This window comes from Periplaneta americana, chromosome 6, assembly GCF_040183065.1.
Source record: "Periplaneta americana isolate PAMFEO1 chromosome 6, P.americana_PAMFEO1_priV1, whole genome shotgun sequence".
In the NCBI taxonomy this organism is placed as follows: domain Eukaryota; kingdom Metazoa; phylum Arthropoda; class Insecta; order Blattodea; family Blattidae; genus Periplaneta; species Periplaneta americana.
Window position 1 is genome coordinate 39,604,765 of NC_091122.1, and position 14,737 is coordinate 39,619,501.

The following is a 14,737-nucleotide window of genomic DNA, read 5'->3' on the forward strand; positions in this document are numbered from 1 at the left end:
CACTATTTAAGTTATTTGAAGGTTTCAGAACCATAGTGGGCCAAGCGCCATTTACTGAAGACGTAGAAAACAAGGGTTAAAATTAAGTTATCATAATTCAATGGAACCATATAGCAAGTAATATAAAGTATACACAATAAAACTAAATGATATGTCAATCTTCATTAAACTATGGTTGCGTGTAATAACAAATAAGAAACATGTTAAAGGAATTGTCATTGCACCAAATGTGTGGTCTCTGGACCAAAATGATCGCAATTTAATTATTTAAATACAATTTCAATTAAGTAACATATTAAACGATTTATCCTTCTAACAAACACGAATGTTCCCTGGATCAAACGTCCTATTTTAATTATGCAATTACTTTATATTTATTTCTAACAGGTGCAGCGGAGCGCACGGGTACGGCTAGTTATTAATAAGGGGCTTAGCTGACCGTTATCCAAAATGAATATTGCAAAAACATTCTTGTTGTTCAGTGTAATAAACAAGTAAGTTGAAATATTTATAAATCAAATGTAGTTGCAATAAATTTGAGACTATTCAGGGATAAAGTAGAGTGAGATTCAGCATATAATAATAGTGATCTGGCACACTAGTGTTTGTATTCATGAATATTTCGGTATTCAACGCACTTGGCTTGTCTCGACATCGGAAATACGGTACTATTTGTCCGTACTCAGTTCTTCTCTGAATTTTAGAGTGACTCGGATACTAGCCTCCCCAGAAGAGCTGTGGAAATGAACTACGTCCATCTTCATTTAGAGATGCGCTTTTGTCTGTATCGATTTCCTGAAATTTTGGACTAACTTATTTAAGGACCGACTCTAAAAATATCTATCACGATATCCAATACTGTGGCCGTGCTCTTTGGACGAGGATAGAGCACTAGATTCAACTACAGACGCTGGAACGTAGATGATGAAGTATGAGAGTAAGTTGTATCTGCCGTCATCTTAGTCCCTTAATGAATTGGAGGAATTTTCAATTTCTTCTAGCACAGTGTAGCTATTATAAGTTTCTCGCATTATGTTCTTTGAAATTTTTTCTCCTGTTTACTGGTCACCTTCCTTCCAATATTTATTTTTCTCATCTTTTTCCTCGATTTCTCTTTCACTTCTTCGCAATTCTGAGCACTGATCGGAAATTTGTAGTTTTATCATTCTTATCAAATGTATTGCCCACTGAAAAGTATTTTCTTTCACCTCATTGTTCATGTTTCTGTCGTAACGATAGTATATTTACATTACTTGTCATATTTTCTCAAATACTCCGCGCCCTGGAATAAGCCGCGCACCCCACTTTTGAAATAGGAAAAACATTAAAAAATAAAACATTCAACAAATGCATTCACAACAAGTTAAAAACAATGAAACACAAATACAGTTCCGTTAATAATAAATATCCTGGAATAGGACGCATTTCAAACCCATCCTATGCGCACGCACTGCACTTTGTCAGTTGTCTCGCTTAGTCGACCGTTTACACAATATCATTCATTCATTGTTCTGCACAAGGGCAGATCTTTCACTGCAAACCCAGCTTTCTCCAATCTTTCCTATTTTATGCCTTCCTCTTTGTCTCCTCATATGATCCATATATCTTAATATCGTCTATCAGCTGATATCTTCTTCTGCCCCGAACTCTTCTTCGGTTCACCATTCCTTCCAGTGCATCCTTATGCAAAATTAATAGCATGCGTCAATAAATTAATTACCTTTATTTTGGTTTGTTATAATAAATACCTGTTACCACTATTAACTTCATTCTTCGATGTTTTCGCCACTTAACAATGTTAAGTCCACCGCTGTGGAGTAACGGTTAGCATGCCTGACTGAAACGAGCGGGCCCGATTTCATATCCTGGTAAATGCTGAGTAACTTTCGGCGTTGGACCAGCGTCATAAAATAACCAATTAAAAAGAATTTAACAATTGTTGCATGCACTACCATCTTAGGAGTTGCGCGATAGGAAAATGAAGCAATGTTGCCAACTTCATTTCTAATAAGCCGCGCATCCGTATTTTTTTTACTTATATATTTCGGAAAAACAGTGCGCGTGGTATTCGAGAAAATACGGTATTTGATCGCATCTTTCATAATTCTTCATTTTTGTTAAAATGACGACTATAAAATGATATCATAAAAGTGCAAGAGTCGTGATATGCATCTCAGTACATATATATATATATATATATATGTTATGGCTCCTTTTTTTTTTGTTTTTTAACGGCGCTGTATCAACCACCAGGCTGATTATCGTCGATGGAATTAGTGATAGAAAAATTATATTTTGGCGATATGGGGTCGAAAATTCGTCATAGATTACTGATATTAGTGTTACTGTTTGGGAAAGTCTCGAAAAAGCCCAACGAGATAATGAGCGCAATAAGGAATGAAATCCATGGCCAAGAGTAGCTTCGGATTTGTATGCAAACGCGCTTGCTGCCTGAGCCAGGCCTGTGGTTAGTCGTGTTATGCTACTTTGTTATGTTACGTAATATTATGTTATGTTGTTATATGTTTTATGTTATGTTACGTTTAATGTTATGTTACTTTATGTTTCTCCCTCTGTTCCAAAATATGGTATAGAAAGATGTAATTAATTCTGTTCCAAAATATGGTATACATTTGTTAAAGTTCTCAGTAATATAATATAACTTTAATACATCTTCCAGATACTTATTTATTTGATAAATTATCATAAGAAAATCATAGAAGTCAGGTACATTTCATTCTGTGTGACGTCAAATTAAAAAAAAAAACAAACAAACAAACATTGTTTTGAGAGAGGCCAGTTAACACAAAAACTGCAATAAATTATAACCCGTTTTTGTACGACTGTTGAGCCTTAGATGTTCTATTCAAAACTGACTGGGTTGGTGTTATGTTCTCTGCAACAGGAACACCACAGCAGGTGCCCATTTGATTTCTGTTCATAATGAACTGTTTAAATATTATAGTTTGACGCACTACAGAAGATTAGAAACATTCACAACTGCACTGTCTGATAGTCCCTTTACTACTGAACAGAATACCACACCGCGAAACATTTCGTGCACGCATGTGCAATAATCAAACTTGTTTTGCTTGTTACTATATACCATGTTTTTGAATGGATGGAGTATATGTTATGTTTTATGATATGTTTTCATAAAACATATATTTATCGATTAATTAATTAGTTTGTTTAGTTATTGACTGATTTAACTATATACCATTCCCTGGTCTAATGCATTAAACTCCAGCTAGGCGCACTCACATACGAGAGGTTCAAAAGCAAAGGGGTATAAGTGCATTTGTTATTTTTTAGAAAATGTGATTGAAAGTACTCAACTTTCGTAAATTTCGTGGAATTTTTCATTTCAATTTTAGTGTGTGATTTGGTTAAAATATATATTCCCTTTGCCAATAGAGTTTTAGATGATTTAGCTTTCCCTGGACGCACCTAATTCATGTTATTAGAAATGTCACTTGTACCTCTTTGCTTCTGACCCCCTCATACGCACACCGACGCTGAGGCACTCTGTGTATCCAAGGTGAATGCAGGCAACTTCACATATCTCCTTCACACGTAGCCTACCGGTGATTTGCTAAATCCAAATGTACGACACAATCGAGTATTGTCAGTTCATTTCCAGAAATAATTGTTCAGCACTGTTTTCATATTATCAGTGCACCTATGTGTTGATTTTATGTTAAATATTCGTAAGTGTTGTAATTCCTGATTTTATACTGCTGCGTAATAAATGTAATACAGTATTACGTACTGTTTATATTTCAGCATGTAATACAATAGTTTGATTTATCTTATAAATGCTTTTCTTTTTGGAAACTTCTCTTGTGCCTACACCTCTCTTTAACGGACACTTTTGCGTACCAATAAGTGTCCGTTATAGAGAGATTTCACTGTACACATAAAATAAATGGGAAATACAGTATATAGGCTAAGCTACTTTTATTTGTCTTTTATATAAACACGAAGTAATTTCAAAATTAAATTTTCCAGAATATACCTGACCAGCTCATAAATATTGAAAAATTGTAGCCTAACATCGTGAGTAAAACAAGATAAATAGTAATTCATTTTATAGTTTTGCTGAATTTCATTTTTTTTATTCTTTCAGGAGGATCAACTGGTGCGTGTTTTAGAAAAAAACACTGAGCTCACAATCCAGAACACGGACCTGCAAAAACAGGTTCAGCATCTGCAAAATGTAAGTTGTCTGGTTAATTATTATTACTATTACTATATTATTATTATTATTATTATTATTATTATTATTATTATTATTATTATTATTATGAAACCCGGTTACGAAAGCCAGCTATAACTGTTGAGGGGATCATCGTGCTAACCACACGATACCTCCATTATGGTTGAATGATCGTCCACCTCTGCTTTGACATGTGGATGTGAGGCCAACAGCCAGCTGGTCGGTCATGGTACTTCATGGACTGTCGTGCCTTGGATGATGATGATGATGATGATTATTATTATTATTATTATTATTATTATTATTATTATTATTATTATTATTATTATAAACCAATGTGTCTACCGTGGCAACGCCCAATGTCGTGACCTTCCCTCGCTACGGGCATGAGAGCGCCATAGTTTCGTATAAAATTACTTTTGCCACGCTCCCTCTCTCAATAATATCTCGGCATCGAAAGCAGCTACACACCAGTGCTACCAATCTTTTGATTTGTAATCACGAGTAGTTTAATGTTAAAGTGAAAGGAGACACGTACGATATACTTTGAGTGAACCACAGTGAAATATTTGTTGTGAGCTGGGACTAACTTCGGAATGTTCCTTCATATGAAAAGAAAATAGATTGAATAGCCTTCATTAATTGCTTATTTTATCGTAGATTCGTAATCCCCATTTGTAAATCGGAACAAAAATAACATTCGAACCAATATAACTGTAGTCTTATTCATTCACTGTACATTATTATAATTTAATTGTGTATTATCCTATGCCACAACTCAATTGATTAAGGCTGGTTGAGTAGGAGGCCTTGTGGCCTTAGCTCTGTCAGCGAAAATAGAACATTCTACATTTTGGAAAATGGGTGATGTATTCTGCCTGCCGGTATATCCCTGACACAGCGCCTTTACCAGTTTGTAGATACGGAATATGAATACAATGCGAACTGTTTTGTTCTGTAACAAGTTTGCTGAAACTGGAAACATGCATTCCGTGAAAATTTAGAAATACAGCGTGACTCAAAAGTCTGGAACCATACAAATACCTTCCATATACTTGATTTTCGATTACTATAATAGATGTTACCAGTATTTGTAAGACCAAATGCTCTACAGTGACACATTCGATTCTAGCCCTCAGCTATCTCAAAAGCCGTCATTTTGGATGCAAATTTTAAATTTTAAATGGAAAGGGCTTCATGTAGGTACTCAAAATCATGTGAAATTTTGTATAAAAAAAAGATGCAATTTTATGGTAACCTCTGCGCCAAAATGAAACTGGTAATAGATCATGAGGAGAGATCTGAAAAATCTAAATAAGTTTTCCTCTAACATTCACCGTTTTAGAGGAAATCATTATTGTTTCTTTGAAGCATTTGGCAACATCACGGCTACTGCAATAACTCTAAGGCTTAGAGTGCAGGCCGCGATTGCTTAGAGTCTAAGCAATCGCGGCCTGCACTCCTTACCTTCTCCTCCTTCTATGATGTACTCTGTCGGTGACGTATGACAGTGCGCTGCGTTGCAAGATTTATTTTAACGATTTTCGCAATTATCCAATTTAAATTCATGGCTAAACGGTTTAATTTGCAAACAAAATATTCAAAACATTAACTGTTCAGATTATTGTTACCTATCAACTTGTATAACAATCAGCCATTTCTCTCGGGCCATTACCGCAATAGAGCGCTGCAAACATTGGACAAAGACCATTTTTTTCCTGCTTGACAGTGCTTCATCGAATGAAAAATGTGATAAAAGTTTTGTTATATTTAACATGTAGAATCACCTCTTAAATTTTGGTGCATCTGTCCCCTTCCACCTTGCATAGCTCTTAATTCTTTTGATACACTGAACGACTTCTCTTAAGATACACTAGAGTCGACGGCAATTCGGAAGGCAGTAGTCTGCTAGCGTTTGCGTCGAGAGAGACAGATAGAGAGGGCAAGGCAGCGTACAACATTGCCACATCGTACTTAGTGCTGCTCATCGGAGTGACTACTACCGCAGAGAAATCGGAGATTACGAATAAAGCTCTCCACCGGTGATCTCCGATACTATCGTAGGAGGAACAGGGAACAAAGGAGGGATGCGGTGGTTCGGAGCGAAGCGAAGTTGGAGGACGTAGAGCTCAAGGACGACCGGCGCGTACGGACTGAGGGTAGTTGTGAGTGGAATTAAATGGCACCAAATCGTATATCCGTCGCATGGAAATTCTTTAATTTAGTTGAAGATAATAAAATCGCACGCTGTGAACTTTGTGGGCGAATTTACTCTAAGGGTGGAGGTACTTCGAATTTGTTAGACCATTTGAAGCGATCACACAATCGCGAACTTGAAGAAAGTAAGTAAGTAAATTTAACTGTTGGAAACACTTTTGAACTCTTTTAAAAAGCGTGTTTACTTTGATTTATATATAAAAGTTCTAATAAATAATTTCGTGGTTTTGTGTGCAGCCAGAGTAACATTGCGAATGAAAAACTGAAAAGTAGAAGAATTTCAGCAAAAAAGGACCCTCTAAGATTGATCCAGCATATTGTTACGAGATGAAACTCCCAACTTCAGTGATGAACCGCTTACTTGAAATGAAATATGAGTTGGTGATTGTGTTGCCAGAAATGCCAAACGCTCCTAGGACGCTAACAGGTCCGTATTTGGAAATCTCTATGGCGTGGACCAGGTTAGATAGATTCTCTGAGTAGGTCTAAATTTTAAAATGTAGGTATGTAAGTGTTTAGGCTAACATTAAGAGTTGCGGTTGTGGTACTCGTACTTGCTGTCAAAAATAAATTATTACCATTCAGATACACATTGACGGTTAATTAGTGATATCATCGTTTTCGTAGTTTAAAATTACTGAAAACATTTGATACGATTTTTTAAACTGCTTTAGTATTATTGTTCCAAAGGTCCACAGTCTATAAAAAAATCTTGAAATTTCTATAAAACGTAACTTTCGAGGCAATAAAAATCATACATAACTTATATGGAATATTTAAAAGGCAACTTGAGTTATTGGATTAAAATATAGAGTTTCATTCTTAAACTAAAGAAACGTGTGGTAATAACATAATTACAATTATCCTTAAGTTGATATCTGCTTATATTTTTTATTAAAGAGGAAGAGTGACGCGTTTTAGACGAGGAAGTTCAAATACTGACACCCTTTAACACAATGATCACAATCCTGTCTGGTGAAGAATCTTAATAAATTATTTTGGACAGTAAACTTTAAACCATTGATACCACACGTTTCTTTTGTTCCATTCTGAAGCTCCGTTAATATATTTTACGTTAATCTAAACCGATTAGAATAATAATTGACAAAAACTGTTTGTGAATAAACGAGTGTTTCCAGGAAAATTATAAATGTTACATTAGCTACTGAAAAGCTTTACTTCTGCGTTAGTTTTCAGTTAATTTTAATGTTATTAATTTGATCAATGACATAAAACTAATATGCCTTCCCACATACACTATGAATTTCAAAACTAGAAAAAAAAATCTGTCAGCTAACATAGTACATAGGTACTTCAAGCAAAACAAGAAAAAAAAGAAGAGCCGAAGAAAGAGAGAGAGAGGTAAATAAAAAAGAGAAAATAAACAACAAAAAATTACACACTTATTCTAAAAGATACGCGGACGTCAGTGGACTCGAATCACTACCTGATCCGATTAAAGGAATGCTCAGCGGAAAGTGTATGTCTGCGCCGCAGCACATATACAACCTGCGCGGCATCAATCGGAGGTAACCGGAGGTCTCCGATTGAAAGCGCGCAAACAACTGCTCCGGAGACAAGCAGCACTAATCGTACTTCACGCGCACGTGCAATACAAATAGCGCGAGAGAATTTAAATTACCAAAAGACAATAATGACCTTAGCCGTTGATTACTGTAAGCATGGCACCAAACAAATCCTCTTTCCTTCACTAACAATATTCTTTGCACGGTTCTCAATCCCACACCACATGCTTCTGCAGTCGTTTCTTGTGTGTTGGCAACGTTGCAGCCAGCATCAAGATGGCCGGCAGCGTTCTGCTCATCAACGTTTTTAAAATAATTATACGCCTTAAACACTACTTTCTGTGCGTTCCTGTGCAGTACTTGTCTTTTTAGAGTCTCTTCTTTCATTTATTTATCTTACACACACAGTAAATGTTAGTAGTTCTTATTCAATGTATTGAAACACTCACGCATGGACAAAAGAACTCGATAAGTACTTGTTACCGACTGATTCCGATTGGTTCTACTGTACAAGCTTGTGACGTCACATACCAGAAATGCTACGGCGCATATAGCAGCCGACCGCCCTCCGAAATGCCATCTAGTCTAGAGACTCATGCACAAGAAGATTCTCAACCATTACACTGATAATTTTAACTTAGAGAATTTCCTGCAATTTCGGGACTCGCCTTCCGCTACGGCCACTTTATGTGGCCACGCTAGAGCTCACAATACTAGAAAACGGTCTAATTTGGCCTAGTGATTAACTGGACATTGCGTATGACACGCTTCTCTTTCTATTGTCTGTGAAAATTTAACAAGTAGGGTAAACTAGGTAGTTATTGACCAGTATACGGTGATTGACCGGTTCCTTTTTTCAAGTATATTGTGAATAAACCACGATCGTGATTTCACTTTTTGCTGCATATACCTCTAGTAACAACCCTTATTTGTGGTTAGTTGTCGCTGTTCATCCCACTGAGTTAGTGTCTGTTGTCTGAGAGGACTGAAATCGATTGGAAATGCAACTGAACGTAAACAAGTGTAAGTAACTAGAGAAATTGCTAAGAATAATGCACACAATCATTTATTTATTCTGCAAAGAATGCTTAAATTCTGGTGCTCGTTTTTACACTCACAGTGTGAGAAAAGGTGTAAGGTTTCCGTCCACAGAATATTATTTTGTTAAAGTTTATTATATGACATAAAAATGCCCCGTGGTCGATCACTATAAAGTGTATGTCCGCATACTACAGTGATTGGTCGTTCATAAATTATTTGTTAGAATAATGACCAATTTGCTCCAATTCTATACATGTTATCGGTTAAATGATGGGGATTTTTACAGGACTGATACTATATTATAATGCCTAAGCCAGGTAAAGTGCATTATACAGGGGAAGCTTTAAGAAACGCTACAGAACCTGTCCGCAGTGGATTTGATTTAAATGAAGCTGCCAAGAAGTTTGGTGTCCTGAAAGCAACCTTTGCGTCCAGAAACAAATATCCCGTTGAAGGAAAAGTGTTCTTTGGTCCTCGTCCAGTGCTGGGTGAAGCCATTTGTAATAACATCAGAGAAATGACACACACTTGCTTCTGATAAGGCACAAAAGAGAAAAATGGAAGAAGAGGCAGGAGAAGAAAGGAAGCGAATAAGAAATGAAAGAAAAGGCAGCGAGAAGAGTTCTTTTCTTATTTTTTTAACTTGGTTATTTAACGATACTGTATCAACTACGAGGTTATTTAGCGTCGATGGGATTGATGATAGCGAGATGGTATTTGGCGAGATGAGCCCGAGGATTCGTCATAGATTACCTGAAATTTGCCTTACGGTTGGGCAAAACCTCGGAAAAACCCAACCAGGTAATCAGCCCAAGCGGGAATTGAACCCGCGCCCGAACGAAACTTCGGATCGGCAGGCAAACACCTTTGCCGACAGAGCTACGCCGGTGGCGAATAGTTCTTAATGAGAAAGATCAGAAGAAGAGAAACGAAACAGACAAGAAAAAAGTGAAAATTGTGAAAATGTGTTGTTCAATCACTAATAAATGAGTATTCAATAACTGTTCAGTAGACGGTCAATCACTAATAAGCGTGTGGTCAATAACTGTGCAGTAGACGGTCAATAACTGTAAAAGTGGACTTGTTGTGTTTATTTAATTTATCTTTGCATTAAAATTTTATTTTTTCTTTTGTTTATTGATTTTGATTTGTTTCTGAATCTTCACTTGACCCAATGCCTTTAAAATTCTCTCAATAAGTTACCACTGTTTTCCGCTATTTCATTGTTTTATTATTCATTAGCTTAAGTGGTCAATCACTATACAGTTTACCCTATATAGTTCCCAAACCTTAGGCTACCGATACATCTCGTCATATGTTTGGAACACTCACAATCCAAACATCGTAATAGTTTTAGATCTCGTGTTATCATAAACGTTCAGTGTATATCACATACTTATACTGCAGCACATGTTTCATGGAGCTGATGATTAGGGACCGGATTTTTATGTAATTACATATTATATCCTTTCAACCTAAACGTATATAAATAACAAATCTTTGCGAATCTTGTAATTACCATTAATATATTAAAATTTGATACTACATATTTTTACATATTTACCCCACATTACATATTATGGCTTGGTATTACATAAATCTACATATTTAGTGGTTTTATTCATTTTTACTTCTCTAAAAGGGGGAAAAAAACTTCTGCTGGGGAAGTTTACAATTTGAAATGCACAGATTTAAAAAACCTTTTTACCTACCCAAGAAAGGATATATTTCTGGACGAAACATAACGTCCTTAGTTTCAGAAAGTAATAGAGGCACTCACCCATACCGCCCACTGTAAATATGAGTGAACAAAAGGCAACCTTTCTCATACAGCTATTTTGTATTGTAAAAATCACTCAGGAAGGAGCGTTGCTTTCATGCGGTGGAGAGGACGAGGACGACATGATTTGTCTCGAACTATAATAATTGTTCTGCACACGTCTTAATAAGCCGTTCCCATGCAATTTACAACCTTACCCACCCTCTTCCTAAGCCTTCCAGGGAAAACCCGTGTCAAGTCTGACATGAGCCGCAATAAAGTAGCCGACTTTTGAAAAGAAGCTTCAATAATGGAACAAACTGGAAAGATGTTGAATGATTAAAATAAATAGCTTTTCAGGTTATGCTTGATCTCTTTACTTTAAATTTAGTAGACCTATACGGAAATGGGATTTTCCGAGCAATTAGAAAGTATGGTTCTCGGCTGGAATAATCCTACCCTTCTGAATGAGACAAGAATGTCACTTTTCAAACAACAGTTTGTAAATGCCTATAGTTTGAGGTTTTAGTAGCTACTTTGTTTCTTACATGGAGCAGCTAAAATGCATGTGTCCCACATCTCCTATTTTCTCCTAATCCAGTAAAGCGAAATCGTGCTTGCAGTTCTGTTATGTCATTCATTTCACTCAGTTCTCTAGCTTTAGTACTTACAGTATAAAGTGTGAGTTTATCTACTGCTTTTAACTATCTAAAATGACCCCTGTATCTTCAAGCCTAACGACAAAATTAAATCATGGATTGCGATGGACGAAGCTTTCACTACGGATGTAAAAATAGTAATGTGTTAAGTGTGCGGTAAAAAAGTCCGGTGCTCTAAGAAATCACAACTGGAGAGTCTTATTTATCCTATACCTGCCAGATATTGATATTAAATATTGTCATGATTTTACATATTTTGCTACATATTCAGCTTATTTTTCTTACATAAATGTGTACATATTTTACACCTTGATATTACATAAAAATCTGGTCCCTACTGATGATGTTCTGCCAGTACTATATATATATATATATATATATATATATATATATATATATATATATATAATTTAATGTGAATTTAATTTGTTACAGGTGAGCGCAGAAGGTCGCAGTGGGCTACCCGGCTCGGTACAGCCTGGTAGCACAAGCAGCGCTAACAGATCAGGAGATATAGAGTCAATCCTAAAGGTAAGACACTTTTATATTACACAGTACGTTTAAATTTGAAAACTTCAGACACGAAGAATTACACAGAAATCATAGTCTGCTCTAATATATAACATAAGAAAAGTCAAGGCTGTGAAAGAGAAGGTATGAATGTCTATTCTAAAAGTTATTGATTGCATATGAGGGGGTGAGAAGCAAAGGGGTGTAAGTATACACTTCAGTTAAATAGAGAAAATGTGATTGAGAATTATTAAGGTTTCGTAAATTGCGTGAAATTTCGATTTTAAATTCTGCAGTGCTTGGGAAAAGTGGCATAAGTCAGTTTCCACAAACATTTTTTATTAATTTATTGACAACTTACGGAACATCTGCTCGCTTGGGAAAAAGAGATATAAGTATTTCTCCGATTACAATAATTCATACTTACTTACTTACAAATGGCTTTTAAGGAACCCGAAGGTTCATTGTCGCCCTCACATAAGCCCGCCATCGGTCCCTATCCTGTGCAAGATTAATCCAGTCTCTATCATCATATCCCACCTCCCTCAAATCCATTTTAATATTATCCTCCCATCTACGTCTCGGCATTCCTAAAGGTCTTTTTCCCTCCGGTCTCCCAACTAACACTCTATATGCATTTCTGGATTCGCCCATACGTGCTACATGCCCTGCCCATCTCAAACGTCTGGATTTAATGTTCCTAATTATGTCAGGTGAAGAATACAATGCGTGCAGTTCTGCGTTGTGTAACTTTCTCCATTCTCCTGTATCTTCATCCCGTTTAGCCCCAAATATTTTCCTAAGCACCTTATTCTCAAACACCCTTAACCTATGTTCCTCTCTCAGAGTGAGAGTCCAAGTTTCACAACCATACAGAAGAACCGGTAATATAACTGTTTTATAAATTCTAACTTTCAGGTTTTTTGACAGCAGATGATAAAAGCATTCATACAGAAGAAAATCAAATCGACATAAATCAGTGTGAAGACAGTTTTTTTTCCTTCTACTGTCAAATTAATATTTTTGATTTGTGCCACTTTTCCCGAGCACTACAGAATTGTAATGTGTAATGTCGTTATATATATATATATATATATATATATATATATATCCCTATGCCACTAAATTTTTTTAAGCTTTAGCTTGCCCTTGATGCATTTAACTCATTTCTTTAGAAATGTTATTTGTACCCATTTGCTTCTGACCCCCTCATATCTAATAACCATGTAATCGCTACATTCAAATTTCTGTCCGGAAATTTTAATTTATAACTGACTCTGAGAGTCGGTAAATTACCAATTGAAGTAACAAATTAGATGCCTAAAGCTATCGTCGCTAGATGAAAATATTATTGACGTACACACAAGCGAAACAAGGAGGCAGCAGTTGCAAGAATGCAGCGAGTGTACCATTGGAGACTTGATCTGAGCATTGATGCACGCTTTGTCTCGAGCTGGTAATTATGCACCCAATACTCAACACTTATGATTATTCGGGCTAGCATAACGTATTCTTCATTCTGTCTGCTGGGGTCAAGCCAACAACCTGTTAACACATTTGTTTTCATGACGATCCTGTGTCACTGAATCCAATCGGTTTTAGTTTGTACGCTCTTCAGAGAACTTTTGCACTCAATTCTAGATATTTTACATGATAGGTAATGCTCACGACACACAGGCGGCAGTATTTATTTTTTAATATCCTTTTATTTCAGTCCAAAAAATCTCGTAATGGAGCGCTGCTCGATAATGGCACACTCGTGTAGAGGTGCCACCATTTTACAACTGCTGCTTCTTTGTTTCGCTTGTACGCACATCGATCATCTTGACACCTAGAAAGTACTTCCATCTAGCGTTGATAGTTTCAGGTGCCTCTTAAAAAAATGTAGGTCACTGCTTAAAACTTGTAATTTACTTACTGACTCGCCTGTGTGCTTCAGATATTTTATCACATAAATACACGAATTATAATGAAATTTCTGTGTAACCTAAATCAATTTTCTCTTCTGAAGTGTTCATTCTGTGTTATGTTTCATAAAATATATTTTTTTGTACTGTTGAGTGAGCAAATTACATATTCGTACTTGAATTTACGTAATTCCTTTACGCATTTAGTTTTCAGTTACTTTAATAACATGACACACGACTATTTTATTTGTTTCTGTACATAATACGATGTACTGTTTTTTTCAGCAAATGCGTGATGCTGCAGACAAGAGGAAAGAATTGGAGCAGCAGCACGCAGAAGCATTGACTCAACTGAGGGATAAACAGAGTGAACTGCAACGCCTGACAAAATTCAGCACAAGTACCAGTAGCGATAAGAAAAGCAAAAGTTATGAAACAATTGAAGCATTGCAGGTACCTACGTTATTATTTTAAACATTCTACTATAATTATTTACGTACCGTAAAGTGGGGATATTTCGGACGCAGGGGTAACATCAGAAGGTAATTGAATTTATCATATTTTATGTTGGTAACACCAGTTCACCAAATGTGCAGAAACATACAAGCGATACGAACATAGTAAAAAGCGCGGAAAAGATGCTAAGAACTGGTGTTACCAACATAAAATATGATAAATTTAATTACCGTCTGATGTTACCCCTGCGTCCGAAATATCCCCACTTTACGGTAACTATAATCAAGAGTTAATTTAGAAATTTCTAATAAGAACAATAATAATAATAATAATAATAATGATAACAATAATAATAATAATTTATTTTTATTTATTATATACTAGCTGTACCCGTGCGCTCCGCTGCACTTGTTAGAAATAAATATAAAGTAATTACATAATTA

General features: G+C 35.9%; 1 protein-coding gene across 17 annotated transcripts in view; it reads left to right on the forward strand.

Moving 5' to 3' along the window:
• Rbp (RIM-binding protein) overlaps nucleotides 1-14,737 on the forward strand; it is a 409,454-nt gene that overhangs the window by 173,176 nt on the left and 221,541 nt on the right. For all 17 annotated transcript variants that reach the window (XM_069827954.1, XM_069827942.1, XM_069827940.1 and 14 more), the window contains exons 3-5: nucleotides 4,130-4,219; nucleotides 11,857-11,952; nucleotides 14,124-14,291. In XM_069827954.1, the coding sequence (XP_069684055.1) occupies nucleotides 14,127-14,291 (165 nt within the window). In that variant the 5' untranslated portion in view covers nucleotides 4,130-4,219; nucleotides 11,857-11,952; nucleotides 14,124-14,126. The remainder of the gene's footprint in view (nucleotides 1-4,129; nucleotides 4,220-11,856; nucleotides 11,953-14,123; nucleotides 14,292-14,737) is intronic.